Source organism: Nicotiana tomentosiformis, chromosome 3, assembly GCF_000390325.3.
Source record: "Nicotiana tomentosiformis chromosome 3, ASM39032v3, whole genome shotgun sequence".
NCBI lineage: Eukaryota > Viridiplantae > Streptophyta > Magnoliopsida > Solanales > Solanaceae > Nicotiana > Nicotiana tomentosiformis.
Window position 1 is genome coordinate 24,698,187 of NC_090814.1, and position 14,749 is coordinate 24,712,935.

Genomic DNA, 14,749 nt, shown 5'->3' on the forward strand with positions numbered 1-14,749 from the left:
AAAATTTGTTTGGGACTAAGGCATAGTTATTGTTGTATATGCTCACTTGTATTAGCATACACTTCTGGAATAATTTCACTTCAGACACGCGATTTCCACTTCATACGTGCTTGTCTGAAATTAATTCTAAGACAGTTAAACTTTAAAAACTTTGTAAATTTTAGCTAGTCTTTATTTGTTATTGTAATAAAATTGCTCCGAGGCAGTTGGAAGTTTAATGTAAGGGAAGAATCTTAAAAATGGTGACTTCTCTACTTTAATGACATCATGCAGTGCAGGCACAACCATTCCTGCTAAATTTCTTTTTTCACTTCCTTCACCTTATCATCTTGGCTATTGTGAATTCTGTTTCGACCACCAAAAAGGAATTAATAGCCATTAACTCCCTCATATCCAATAGAAAATTCAGAACAAATGTGATTGGTGGATGCCCACCAGTTGTGTATCCTTCTGAATCTACAAACTACTACAGGTCCATAATATGTCCTCTGTTACACTTCTTTCAAATTTTCTCTTAAAGAATCCACATGTTACTGTATTCCATGAACATACATAACAATATTAACTTGAGACCCAGAAGGCCGTGATTTCAGTTCCTACTTCCACATATAGTAGGATAAACAGTTACCATTAGAGAAAGGAGTTTATAAGAAGCTGAAGGCCTCAATTACCAGAACTATCAGGTGTCCCGTTGTCCTCAATCTCACTGGAATTCACAATTATTCTGAATGTTAGTAAGCAACAATTAGCCATTAAACGTTTTCAACATTACATATGTATGGCAAAATCTATTTATCTTAGAGTGGAGATGTGGGGGGTGGAGAGCTAAACCTGTGCAGCCTAATGAGCACTTTTCCTCTCTTACATCATCTACGGGTTAAAGCTGATCATATTTGACCAAAAGGAGAAGAACCTATCATTAACTTACCAATAACTGGATACATTTGCAAACAAGAAGATGGCTATATCTCTATCAACATTTTTACAAATCAGGGGAGGTGAATTCTGGACAATCACTTTATTATCTGAAACAGGATACCTTTACGATCCTTTCCAACTTTTCTGCTTCTTCTCTTCAAGTCCAGCAGCCTCATTTAACATGTCTGCAGCATCTTGGTGCATGTCCAGTTTGGCAAGCGCAACTGACTGCATGTAGAAAGCCATTGGCCAATCTGGATAAACGCATTGTGCTTGCATAGCATCACGAAGGGCCGCATCAGGTTGATCACACATGAGATAACAGATACTGCGTCGTGCATAGACAGTTGGGGAGACCATGGTCCCTACATCTACAAACTGTGACAACAAAGCAAAAGGTATCTTGCTAAGAAAGTCAAGTTCTCTAACTTCCTTCACTCAGCTTCTTCAAGTGAGCCACTACTACAGAAAGATACACGACGGTACCAAAAATATGTGAATCTAGAATGTTGTAAACACAAAAAATGTGAGTAATGATGATCATGCAAGAAATAACCAGGAAAGAAAAGTAAAGTAGCACGATAGAAATTCCTCATTTGCATCGTTTGACTTTCCGTTTTTCCATTCAGCGGCCCATGGTCCCACGGCCTTACCTTAAATGTTGTTCGTAGTTTGGCCAACAATCTGTCGCTTCAGCCAAACCCAAGCCCTGACCAGCTAACCCACCCCATTTGGCCATTCCTATCAGTTTGCACCAGTAAGCTTGTGTTGTCCTTTCCTCTTATAATCTCACACTAAATACTGATATTAATATTTTTTACTCTCCCGGCTACAACTTGCTCCAAACGACCAAAACCTCAGTTGTTCAATTGAAAAATCAGTAAGTTCCCCTATATCTCTCGGAAACCGAATTCTGTACAGAGTTTGATATGATGCTTTTTTCAGAAATCAACGATTTTTTCATTTTTTTTTTTTCAGAAATCAACGATTTTTTCATTTTTTTTCGGTAGATCAACTGAGAAATTAATGATAACTTAAGGTAGGAAAGAAAATCCACATTCACGCCAACTTTTATCTAGTCAAAAAATAGTTAAGCCCAGCATAATAAGTTGCTTAGGTTCCAACAGAGCAATAACATATTGAACATAGATAAAGATCCCATTAATAATCACCCCAATATCACTGTGCTCTTGCAACAGGCTCCAGTTCTTCAATAGTTTGGGTTTCCAGCTGACTGCTACAGTAGTAGAACTCTATACAAGCTGACTGCTACCGTAGTAGAACTCTATACAAGCTGACTGCTACAGTAGTAGAACTCTATACAAGCTGACTGCTATAGTAGTTGAACTTAGATAAAGATTCCAGCTGACTGCTACAGTAGTAGAACTCTACACCCACTAACTTCAAATCCTAAATCCACCTTAACTTATCCATGACATAAAAGCTATTGGCAGAAGCTAGAGATCATAGTATAGGTTGATTCATAAGCAAATCCTTGTCCAGTATATGTCACTCTACTAAACAATGTACAATTTGTAACTTTTGGACGTATATTTCATATTTTAATTTCCAATCAATTCCAAGAGTATCTTGCTTCGGGATGCCTCCGCTTAAACCAGAAAAAAAGGGCAGCCCGGTGCACTAAGCTCCCGCTATGCGCGGGGTCCGGGGAAGGGCTGGACCACAAGGGTCGCTTAAACCAAAAAAAAGGGATGCCTCCGCTTAAACCATTGAAGAAAATTCACGTGAACAAAAAAAAAGATACTGAACCTTGTTAATCAAAATCCTAAACTCAGCAGATGTATCAACTGTCAAATGTTTTAATTTGAAATAAAAAAGCATATACCGAAATTTCACATAAACGTTTGTTGGGCTAAGCCAGCCCACAGACACTCTTAATATTCGGTGATATTGTCCGCTTAGAGTCAAGCTTGCACGGTTTTCCCCAAAAGGCTTCACATATACACCTTATATGTTTCCTTTTCTTTTCAGCTACTAATGCGGGACTTTGTTCGCACACCCAACACGTTTTTAGAAAGAAGCAGTTTGTATACTTAGACCAACAAAAGAGAAAATCTCATACAAGTAATTCATCGCAGAGTCAAAACTATGAAACCTAGGTATTTGTATAGTTTATCCTCAAAGAGATTTACTTTGTTTTGGCAAAAAATGAAATTAACAACACAAGTAGTTGTTTTAAAAACCAGGGATCAAAATATTCCAAGGTGGTAATATTTTATCATTAACCAAATCTTATGTCACACTTGATGAGAGTGCATATTTCAAATTCATAGTGTGTTCCTGTGATTTTTCTCTAGCTAAATTCCAGTTGGCTATTAAAGGAACACAACTTTGAGCTGAACTTACAAGTAAAACATGATTAACTTAGCCACCGCAGAGAGATGTGCAAGTTCACCTTGTAAAACTTGTAAATATAGTGTTTACTTTTTGTGCTTTTCCTCATTAGAATTCAGGAATTATAAACATATGTTGGACACCAAATTAAAGGTAATACATTCATAGGATTGGCATTTTGTATATAATATAGAGATTCTCTTACAATCGTCCAACACTGTATATAAATATAATTTACTCAAGCTAATAGTGATGAATAAAAGTTTACCTTGTAAGTGTAGTGTTGTTACCTTACTCAAAAAAAAAAAACTTGCGAGTATAGTGTTTTATTTTTTGTGCTTTTCTTTTTTTTGAGAAGGTAACATGTTGTATGCTAAGTTATTCGGTCTCTCCACTTTCAGTGCCGCACCCGTGTCGACACGACGTGGGTGTGGGTATGGGTGTGAGATCCGTGTCGGATCTGGTCAACCAATTTTGGGTACTTTGACCAAAATCAACGGAAAAATTTGAGATAGATACAATGATTTTTGAAAACAAATCAAAAGTTAGGGTGATATGGAAGAAAATGGAATACCTTGTATATATAAATTTCTATGTCAGTCCTTTTCCTTTTATCTCCTTCTATAATTCTACTCTTGTTCAATATTTTCTCCTTCTCGGAATACCTTATAAGTTTTTCACATAATGTCTCATAATTTAGACATATTTTTATAACTCTAGTTTTAAATAATTGAATTATTTTTAGCCGAATCCCCGCACCCGTATCTTTAAATTTAGATCATGAAGGATCTGACCTCTAGATCTGCACCCGTATCGGACACCCGCACCCGAATCCAAGCAACTTAGGTTGTATGTATTAAACACAAAACAATACATGGGTTGTACTGAAACCATATATACAAGTGAGCAAAAAGAGTAAACCAGTCTACATGTCTAACATGAACCTAATGTGTCTAAGATAGAAATAGTATCCTCTAGGTAGATCTTGTTGCACCAAAAACAAAAAATCTTAATACAGCTAAGTTTGATCTCTTGCAATGTGTTGTTGTTCTCGAAACATCTAGAGTTCCTTTCTTTCCAAATTGTCCACCAAATACTAGCAGGGACCATTCTCCATCTGTTTTTGTTGTATGCCCCAGCTCCAGCTGCTTCCCAACTAAAGAGAGCTTCAGTAATCTTTCTAGGCATTGTCCAAGATATGCCTCTGAGATTAATGAAGATCTTCCATAACTAATCAGTTATCCGACAGTGCAAAAATAGGTGACCAACTGTTTCCACTTCATTTTCACAAAGAAAACATCTTGAGCATAGAGTCCACTTACTCTAGTTTAAGTTTTCATGTGTGAGCACAACTTCCTTTGCCAGTAGCCATGAGAAACATGCAACCTTATATGGTATCTTGGTCTTCCAAATATGTTTCCAGGGCCAGTTGGTGACTTGAAATATTGGTTGGTTTATCGTTTTGTAGGCTGCATTGACACTGAATTTTCCACTGCTATGTCCCTGCCATCTCAATGTGTCATCTCCATTCTGAATTCCTGTGAAGTTGTCTAGTTGTTTGTAGAACTCAATCATTCTATTTATCTCCCAATCATTCAAGTCTCTTCTGAGTATTAGTTCCTAACCTTGAGGTGACCACATTTCAGCTATAGATCTCTGTTGGTGATGAGCTAGAGCATATATGTCAGAGCATAAATCCTTCAGAGCTCCATTTCCCAGCCAATTGTCATTCCAGAATGATTCCTGCTACTATTTAGCATTTTAATAGAGACTTGTTTTTTTAGAGCTGACCATAATACCCTTATGGATCTCCAAAGACCAACTCCACAGGCTGTGCTAACTGGTTTAGTCATCCAATTGTCTTCTACTTCATATTTGGCTTTGATTACCTTGCTCCATAAACTTTTAGGGTCTTGAGAGTATCTCCATAGCCATTTTAGTTTAAGGGCTTTGCTGTGATTCTTCAAGTTTCTAATTCCCAATCTACATTGCGCTTTGCTGAGAGTTACCTCTTTCCACTTGACCAGGTAATAGGCCTTTTTTTCCTTTTTGCCTTGCCACAAAAAATTCCTCCTTATGTTATCCAGCCTTTGAATGACTCCCGCAGGAATGGGAAAAAGGGACATCATATAGGTTGGCAGTGAATCTAATACCGAGTTAATCAGAGTGAGCCTTCCTCCCATTGACAAATATTGACATTTTCATCTTGACAACTTTTTCTCACATTTCTCCAGTACATTGTTCCATATTGCAGTAGATTTTGACTTGGCCCCAGTGGCATACCCAGATAAGTGGTAGGGATAGTCCCCACTTCTCCCCCGGGATCAGTGCTAAATCCTCCATGTTCGTTACTTCATTGATCGGGAAGAGATGACTCTTTCTCCAATTAATGTGTAGCCCAGAAATTACTTCAAGAAGAACCAGTATAATCCTCAAAACTCTTAGTTGTTCCACTTCTGCATCACAGAAGATTAATGTGTCATCAGCATATTGAAGATGTGTAATCTCCTGGTTGTTATGTCCATTCATGGCTACCTCAAAGCCTTTAATCCACCCATTGAGTTTGGCTTTTTTGATCATGTTGCTCAAACCTTCCATGGCTATTATGAAAAGAAAAGGTGACAAGGGATCACCCTGCCTGAGACCTCTCTCAGTAGGAAAGAATCCTTCTCGAGAACCATTAATAATGACTGAGAATTTGACAGTAGATATACAGAATTTCATCCATTTAATCCTGTACTCCAAATCCCATTTGTTGTAGCATGTTTAGTAAGAAATTCCAATTCACATGGTCAAATGCTTTCTCAATATCTAGCTTGCAAAGGATACCAGGCTTCTTCTGTTTTTGTCTTGAGTTTATTGCTTCATTGGCTATTAGTATGGCATCCATTATTTGCCTTTCTTTTATGAATGCCATTTGTTGAGAATCTATCGATTTTCCCATCACCTTTTTCAGCCTCAGAGTCAGGACTTTTGCAATAATCTTGTAAATGCTCCCTATTAGGCTTATAGGCCTGAAGTCCATCAATTCCTTTGCACCATTCTTCTTGGGGATCAAGGCAATGTAGGTTGCATTGAAACTCTTTTCAAATAAACCATGGGAGTGAAAATTGTGAAACACCCTCATGATGTCCTGTTTAAGCACCTCCCAACATTTAATAAAGAATCCCAATGTAAAGCCATCAGGTCTTGGTGCCTTGTCCATAGTACACAATTTCAAACACCTAAAAATTTCTTATTCATCGAATCTGCTTTGTAGTAAATTTTTATCTTGCTCAGTTATTGTTGGACAACTCCTAAAATTGGTTGCAGGTCTCCATTCTTCAGTCTCAGTGTAGAGTTATTTGTAGAAACTTACTATCTCATTTTTGATTCTTTGTGGATCTGTGATTGATTCATCTTGGACCATTAAGTGGTCAATGTTGTTGCATCTTTTGTGAGCATTGGCAGTCTTATGGAAGAACTTTGTATTTCTATCTCCTTCTTTGAGCCAAATGGCCCTGGACCTTTGCCTCCATGCCACTTCTTCATTCTTCAGAAGTTCTTCATACTTCAACAGTAGTGATGTCTTATCCACCATTTCCCCCTCAGTTAGGCTTCTGACTTCTAGTACTCTGTCCAGTACAGCCAGTTGCTTAAGAAGGTTTGATTTTTGGGCCTTCAAGTTGCCTTGGCAGCTTTTGCTCCATTCCCTTAGTTTACCTTTCAAGGCCTTTAATTTACAAGCTAGAAGATAATCAGGTTTTCCTGCGAAATCAAATGATGTCCACCAACTCCTGATTCTGTCAACAAAGCCATCTGAGTTCAACCACCAATTGTCAAATTTGAAATATGACTTTGGTTGGTCCCAATTTCCACATTGTAAAACAATAGGAACATGATCAGATGTCACTCTCTGAAGAGCGAATTGTTTGATGTTGCTAAAACAGTCATCCCACTCTTCAGAGATCAAGATTCTGTCAATTCTTGATGCATTGGTGTGAGTGTCCCCTTTGAACCAAGTATAAGTGTCTCCTTCTAGCTGAAGATCACTCTATGAAGATTGAGAATTCCACCATAGCTGTGGACCTTCTCCTGCAGTTTCTTTTCTAAGTAGGGAATCTAACAATGTTGAAATCCCCACAAATTGCCCATGGACCCTCCATCAGACCCCTCACAACACTAATTTCTCCCCAAACCTCTTATCTTTCGATGTCACAATTAGAGGCATACACCCCTGTAATATGACATTTAAAGTTCTGTAACATGCCTTCAAATCTGCAAGTCAAAGTGTATAACCCAATTTGAAGAATCTCCCCTTTCCATACCCTTCTATCCCATATCATCATGATTCCACCTCTAGTACCACTGGCTTCTAGACAAGCATAGCTTTCCCATCTTCCTCCCCAAATATAATTAACAATATCTTCTACATCCCCTTCAAGCTTTGTTTCTTGCAAACATATAATGTCTGCTCCCCAATCGATGAAAGAATTCTTCACCAACCTCCTCTTATCTATTTTATTTAATCCCCTCACATTCCATGTGACTAATTTGAGCTTCATTGATCAATTAAGATTAAAGCCCTTCCCCCGCTCCTATTTCCGTTGCTTTTGAATTTAAGATCAAAAGAGGCCAACCCTTATAGTTCTTGTGACCCCTTGAAACTGCTCTTCTTGATATTAACTTCTGCTTCCATCTTCTTTGCCTTTCTGCTACTATCAATCTGCATGAGAAGTTCAAGAGCTTCTTCTTCATGGCCCTGGAAATCAACCCCAAACATTTTCCCCAATTTTATCAAATTTTGATGAACCCAAAGTGTTGCATCCATCTCATTATCAGGAAGAAGATTCTATTGTTGTAAGGGTTCAGCATCCTCCACTACCCATTCATCAATATCTGGACCTTCTTGGTGAGTGGTCATGGCCTGGTTCTTCTCAATTGCACTGTAATCGCTACCAGAATATTCCCCGATCTTGATTATTGCCATGGAGTTTAGGTTTTTCTCTGCTTACATGTCTTCCTTTTCACCATCAGTATCTGAAGTAGCTATATTTTCTGTTTCTTCCTTTTCTGACTCTGATGTTAATGAATCAGAGTGATTCATTGTGTATCTTTATTGTTTCGGTTCAGATGTGACTTTTAAGTCTATAAAGAAAGGATCGAGTATTCCTTCTTTATTTGGCTTATTGTATAAGTCATTAAAAATGACTTGGGCTGCAAAATCTGGCCCATAAGTTGTGTTTACAGAATCTGAAGCATTGGGCCAAATAGAGTGGCCCAAACTTGTGTTTAAATCTTCTGAAACCCTAATCTCCTTTTCAGTAGCCTCCCCCTTATTTTGTAAAATTGTGACAGCTAGCTCTTCACTTGAGAATCCCATGTGCTCTTTGCCTTTATCACGTGAAACTGCAGGGCTGAGTTGACCCATCTCTTTCACGTAGGTTGTTTTTGTCCATCGGTCCTTTTACATCTTCGGACCTCTGGATTCTTCAGCAATCTCCTTCAGCTCCGACGATCTCAGTTCAAATCGGGTTTTCCTCTCCACCCAAATTGGAATAAAAAACTTGATGCCATCTCTCTCAATAACAACCTAGCTAGGGCAGCACCGACCATCTCCTGCTATCTGGATCCTAGCCCACTTGAGGTGGTTCTTTAGGCCCGTCTGTGTTTTTCCTCATTATTATTCAAGAATATTATAAGGGTATAAACATATGTTTTACACCAAATTAAAGGTAATACATTCCATAGGATTGGCACTTTGCATATAATATAAAAATTCTCTTAAGAATTTCCAACACTGTATATCAATATAATTCCTCAAGCTAATAGTGATGAATCAAACAAATAACAACAAAAATTACGCCTCAATTCCAAGCAACTTGGGGTAGGATACATGATTCCTCACTGCCATGTCACTCCATTTAAGCTCATCTCAGTTCAATAAACTATAAAACCATATAAAAACTAAAATGAAAAAGCGCTAGTTACTAGAAGTTCTCTAGATTCTATTGGAATATATATCTCTTACGGGACTAAAAGACTTCTAGAAAACACTGAACCTAAAGAAAACACACTAACATGACTAAAACTTAATCCGACTAATTGGTATCACATTATATAGATTTTTTACTTCCATTGAATTCTATTTTTTGCTTGGGATTTTGCATGGATTCCAACCACACAGATGCATTTTAAATTGCCGTTAATATCCGTCTTCTAGATATTGTATCATTTATATTGCACCATTTGCTAGGTGACTTACATGTTTAATCATAGTAATTACAGTAGAAAACCATACCTGAGAATAACAATCTATTGCCGTCTTGAACTCTTTATCACGAAAAGCATAGTCCCCGCGCTTCCTTGCATCTAGCATATCTCTCATTTGTTGAGTCCACTCTTGGAAAGATAACTGGTACAAGTAATGTTCAGATCCGACCTTTAGTAAGAGTAGTAAGAGAGATTAACATTAGCGAACCAAGCAATCAATCGAGCCAGTCAATTTTACCTCATTGGTTCCTTCGTCATCTCGGTAGTGTGTCATAACCAATATCTGATGGATTGCTGTGAGATCCATTCGAGAACATGCTTCCCCCATTGGTGAAAGAGGGCGCAGGGGGGCTGGTGGGGCTTCCTCTTGTTTAGAAATTCCAAGCATGACATAAGATGGAATCTGAAATAGGATAACAGCAGCATAATATTACTGCCTGAAACATTCGCTCTCACCAATATTAGTTGAGCTCTCCCCCTAGCTATAGATTCTTGAGTTCTGAGTACTTGAAGCAAAGTGTTCGAGTACTTGAATTCTTTAATTGTATTTAAACCATACAAAACAGATTATTTTATAGGCTGTCTCACGGAAAGCTAGTCAACAAAGGCTGGAAACACAATATCACTCATATTGCACCTGACGATTGTATCTGTGATGCAGCATTACATTTTCAAGCAGTTGAGAAAGCAAAGACAAATTTAAACCATGAGCGGGCAGATTATCATCCATCTTCTTTGCCAACTTTACAGGATTAGAGTAAGAAAATAACCAGCAAACTGCTTGTTGCAAGCACTTTGTTTGTTGTGACGAAGTTATGTCACTTACATGCAAGGGGTGTGAACTCGTTGAAACTTAAGAATTAAGTTTTAAACAGCCCACTTATAGTATTTAAGTGCATGACATCAAAATTGTAAGGAGAAAAACTCAAATTAACGAAGTAAAAGGTCACAATATATAATAAAAAATAATTTAACACAGCCACTGGCAATTGGTTTTGGCTATGATTTACTTTCTGACATGATAGAATCCAATACATGTTCCTGACTTCCTGTAGCCATTATCCTCTCACATGTCATGGATGGTGATATACTATGTCCAACATTCAGTGTTTCACATTCCCACACTCCAGGCGTAGGCTTTCATTGCTCATGTTTCAACATTAATAGTACTTGATCTTGCAACGCATTAAGAGAAAGTGCTATCATTATCAAGATCATAAATAAAGATTATGGGCTAATACACCGAAGTAAACTGGTTTTGAGCACGAATTCACCGTCACCCTCTGCTATTTCAATTATCTTTGGGATGTCAACAGAGTAAATAAGTGGGAGTGACAAACATGATATTTGACATCACAAAGATATTCCAAATAGTAGAAGGGGGTGAAGAAATCATGCTCAAAAACAGTTTATTGAGTCGGATTGGCCCACAATCTTCATTTAAGATCTAAATGATTATCAACTTGCAAGTTCTATCTATTCGATGTCCCGAAATTCTTCACCAAAATCAATAAGATGTCGTTAGATTGCTTATGGATAATCAAGAAATTGAAAAGGTAAAAGAAAAGTTGAGTACAAAATAATAAATATGTTGCAAATTGAAGCAAACAAAGGCGGCCCGATAAATAGTGAAAGTCAATTCTGAAAATTAGAAATTATAGCTTCTAAAACACCAATCTTCCAGGAAATAAAGTTATTCGATCTTCCATAAGTAACAACTTAATTCTCGATGCTTGGTTATCAGTTATCTAATTTTATAACAAGGAAATTATCAGGACAACCTCCTGACAATTTAAAGTCTTAACAATACAGATTTGGATGGCACATGTTCCAAGAGATAGAGAGAGACTCCGCATAAACTCAGATGAATGAGTTACTAGCCTTGGTCAATCTGGGTTAGGATTAGGAACCAGTCTCTTGAGTCTTAATCCCCTCAAATACGGATTAGGAGTAAGGATCTTTGTTCTAGGGTTAATTGATCAAAGTCCAATTAGATCATTACCTCAGTTTTGGTTTGTAATGGAGCAAGTGTAGCAACAAGATCCTTTGTACTCGGCCTCTCCCGAGGTTCATATTGCAAACATTGTGAGGCAAGACCAACAACAACTGTTGCTTCTTCTGTGGAGAACTTACCCTCCAGATGTGAATCCATTAAAAGGATGATGTTGTTCCCCCGTATCATGTCAAGTGCCTACATCCCAACACAAAATCTCACCATTACAGATAATTCTTTAAAGGTAGTGCAATCGTAGCTCCACATTAAGATTGTCCAAGAAACATCTAATTTTGCAACAAGGTTCCTCCTTTTAGTTTCATGTTAATTTTTAGTGGCATGTTAGCAGGCATTAGCAACAGAGCCACCCACAACTGAGGGATGAAAGATCAAATCAAAATATGCCATTTCACAATCTTGTTGGCAATTTCACCATCACAGATAAGTAAATTATTGATAAGATAGACCGACAAAGAGGAAAATGCAACATCTTACTTTAATTTGCTGGGAGTGATAGGGAGAGAGAGCAACTCACATGACTTGGAGGAATATGCTTTCCACTTAGAAGGTCCAAAAGGACCGTGCCAAAACTATACATGACACTTTCAGGGGTGACCCTTCCTGGAGAACACAATTAAGATCATGTTTCAGATATAAGGACCATTCATGCACGTTAAGGGAGACATTAACCTATACTGCAGATAGACTAATTACTTACCATCAACTGCTAGACCATTTATAATGAAGGCGAACAAACAGTCTCAAGAAAGTTTGCAATTGATAAGATTCTTCTTCACCTTCATTGTTGAACGTAGTTCATCTATGGCTACATAACAAAATAGTTCTACGGTATATTACAGGCACCATTACTTAGAAACAAAAAAATACATATAACTCCTTTTGCCTGGGACCAGTTGAAAAATTTCCAGATTTCACATGTCTCTCACGTAGTTTAATGACAAGCCCTTTGGAAACACAATTGAAACAAAATAATAAGAGAACAATCTTCAAAGAAATCCTACGGTACCTCCAATAAAATACAAGTAAAACTGAAAGTACATTGATTTTGAATCCACTTAATGACCTATTAGTACTCCCAGCATAGAGTACATTAGACATTTCTAGTTCAGAAGAATATATTTCATATTCAGTTTCACCATCCGCGAGACGGAATGGGAGCATAAGAAAATAGCAGTATGATGCATAAGTAGAATCCTGGTTCGTTCAAAAAGGTTCAAAACAATGTATGATATGAATTTGAGGTGCAATAGCCAATAAGGTGACTGCAGTCATAAAGTAAGAGGATAAGAAAAATGATAACTTTGCTGAGCTGAGAAATGTTTACCATTTCTTAAATATTCGGGAGGAGTATAGGCAAGATTTGTGCTATAGCTTTTCCCATCGCAACTATTTTTCATCAGGCCAAAACATGAAAGTCGTGGATCACCACCCTACAAAGTCCAGTTAAGTATGAAATCTCATCCTGTCAGCAGAAGTTGAAGGTACAAATACAACATTTTAACTAAACGAAGGAACTAGCGCAAAAGTTTCTCCAATTAAGGGGAAAATAGTTCCTGATAATACCTCTTCAAAGAGAACTCTATAAGCATTTAGGTCATGGTATAATGGACGGCCTTCATTTGTACAATAGTCCAAGGCTTCAGCTATGGAAAGTGCCACCCGAAGGCGCATAGCCCACTCGATCATCTGACTTTCCCCTGAACACAATTTGGGGAGCAGGGAATTACAGGAGACATGTGAGGAGGCGATAATCAAATACTCCTTCGTTCCAAAAGAATGACTTTATTTCCTTATTAGTTCATTTCGGAGAGAATGACACATTTTCAAATTTGGAAACTAGTAAACTTGAACTTCCCGTTTTATCCATGACAAGCTTTTATAGCCACACAAATGTTATGTCATAGTATTTAAAACCACATGTTTCTAAATTCCACATTTCTTTCTTAAACTCCATGCCATATAAATTGAAATGGAGGGAGTAACTAAAATAGATCTAATAAGAGTTGTAGTCTCCAACATTGCCCATCAACAGCCTATCTGACATTGATTAATTAGGAATAGTAGATTCAGTTAGAATTCATTTTACTTAAAGAATCTAAGCTTCTACAGAGTTTGATCAAGAAAACGTACAATGAAATAAATGCTTAGCAAGAGTATCATTAGGCATGTATTCAGCCACAAGCAACCTCTCATCACCATCGCAGCAATACCCAATTAAATTAGCCAGCCTTTTATGCCTCAACCTCCCAACTCCCCATGCTTCCTCCTTCAAAAAAAAAAATACATTCAAGCTGATTGAGAAGCAGATTATTATTGAAATTTTAAAATTAAGTTAGTTAAGCAAAATTACGGCAAACAGCTTAGGGTCAGGCCAGGCGAGTCTAGAGAACTTCTTGACAGCGATGCAGTGGCAGTTCTGGAGTCGGCCTTTGTACACTACATTGGGGGCCTTCTCCCCACTTTCGGACACAATTAATTCAGAGCTGAAATTATTGGTGGCGGTTTTGAGGTCAGTTAATGAGAACTCGGAAAAGGAGGGGATGGTTGTGGAGTCAGGCGCGGCAGCAGCGACGGTGGGTGGGCGATTAATGAATGGCTCGGTTTGGAATTGGATAGGGCCGTGATATTGAGGCTTGTCGTTTTCTGGGTGTGTTTCATTACTGGGAAAAAACTTGGATTCACAACAGCCCATGACTCTATCCACTCTCACACAAATGTTCAGATAACAGAGAGAAACATGTTGGATAAAGAAAAAATGGGACTTTTTCTGCTTTCTCCTTCTCTTCTGGTTAGAAATGAGAAAGAGAGTGATAAGCTTCTTGGTAGTTTGATTGCTGTCGTTTAACAGTTAAAACTACAAACAGACTTTTCCGTCGTGCGACCCCTCTCCTGTTCTGTTCCTGTCCTGTCCTGTCTGAAATCGAATAGGTAAAGATATTTTAGTGGACTAGAAACGCGCTTATATTCTATCTTAATAATTATTAAAAATACAAAAATTACATAAATATTATATTAAAATTATATTTTAGTTAAAAATAAATAAAAGTTAAAGAAAAAGGTATAACTTCCCGAAAATGATTAAATCATATTTAGCTCAACAAAAGAAAAACTCTGTTCATAGAAATCCTTAATCATCTCAATTCAAAAATTACAGAAATATTATATTAAAATTAAATTTGAGTTAAAAAATAAAAGTTAAAGGAAAAGGTA

The 14,749-nt window shown here is 37.5% G+C and overlaps 1 protein-coding gene across 2 annotated transcripts; it reads right to left on the bottom strand.

The window, feature by feature from the left end:
* Window positions 1-667: 667 nt before the first annotated feature.
* Window positions 668-14,395, bottom strand: LOC104090608 (serine/threonine-protein kinase BSK1-like). Of its 2 annotated transcripts, none has more exons than XM_009595745.4 (9): window positions 13,890-14,395; window positions 13,670-13,805; window positions 13,103-13,236; window positions 12,864-12,969; window positions 12,054-12,139; window positions 11,528-11,716; window positions 9,764-9,928; window positions 9,554-9,667; window positions 668-1,296 (listed from the first exon to the last, which is right to left on the bottom strand). In XM_009595745.4, exons 1-9 carry the CDS (start codon window positions 14,229-14,231, stop codon window positions 1,042-1,044), a joined length of 1,527 nt encoding a protein of 508 aa, XP_009594040.1. In that variant the 5' UTR covers window positions 14,232-14,395; the 3' UTR covers window positions 668-1,041. The 2 variants fall into 2 exon arrangements, with proteins under 2 accessions (XP_009594040.1, XP_070052893.1); XM_070196792.1 differs by lacking the exon at window positions 668-1,296 and adding an exon at window positions 2,209-2,362 and having other exon boundaries at window positions 13,890-14,370.
* Window positions 14,396-14,749: the final 354 nt, after the last annotated feature.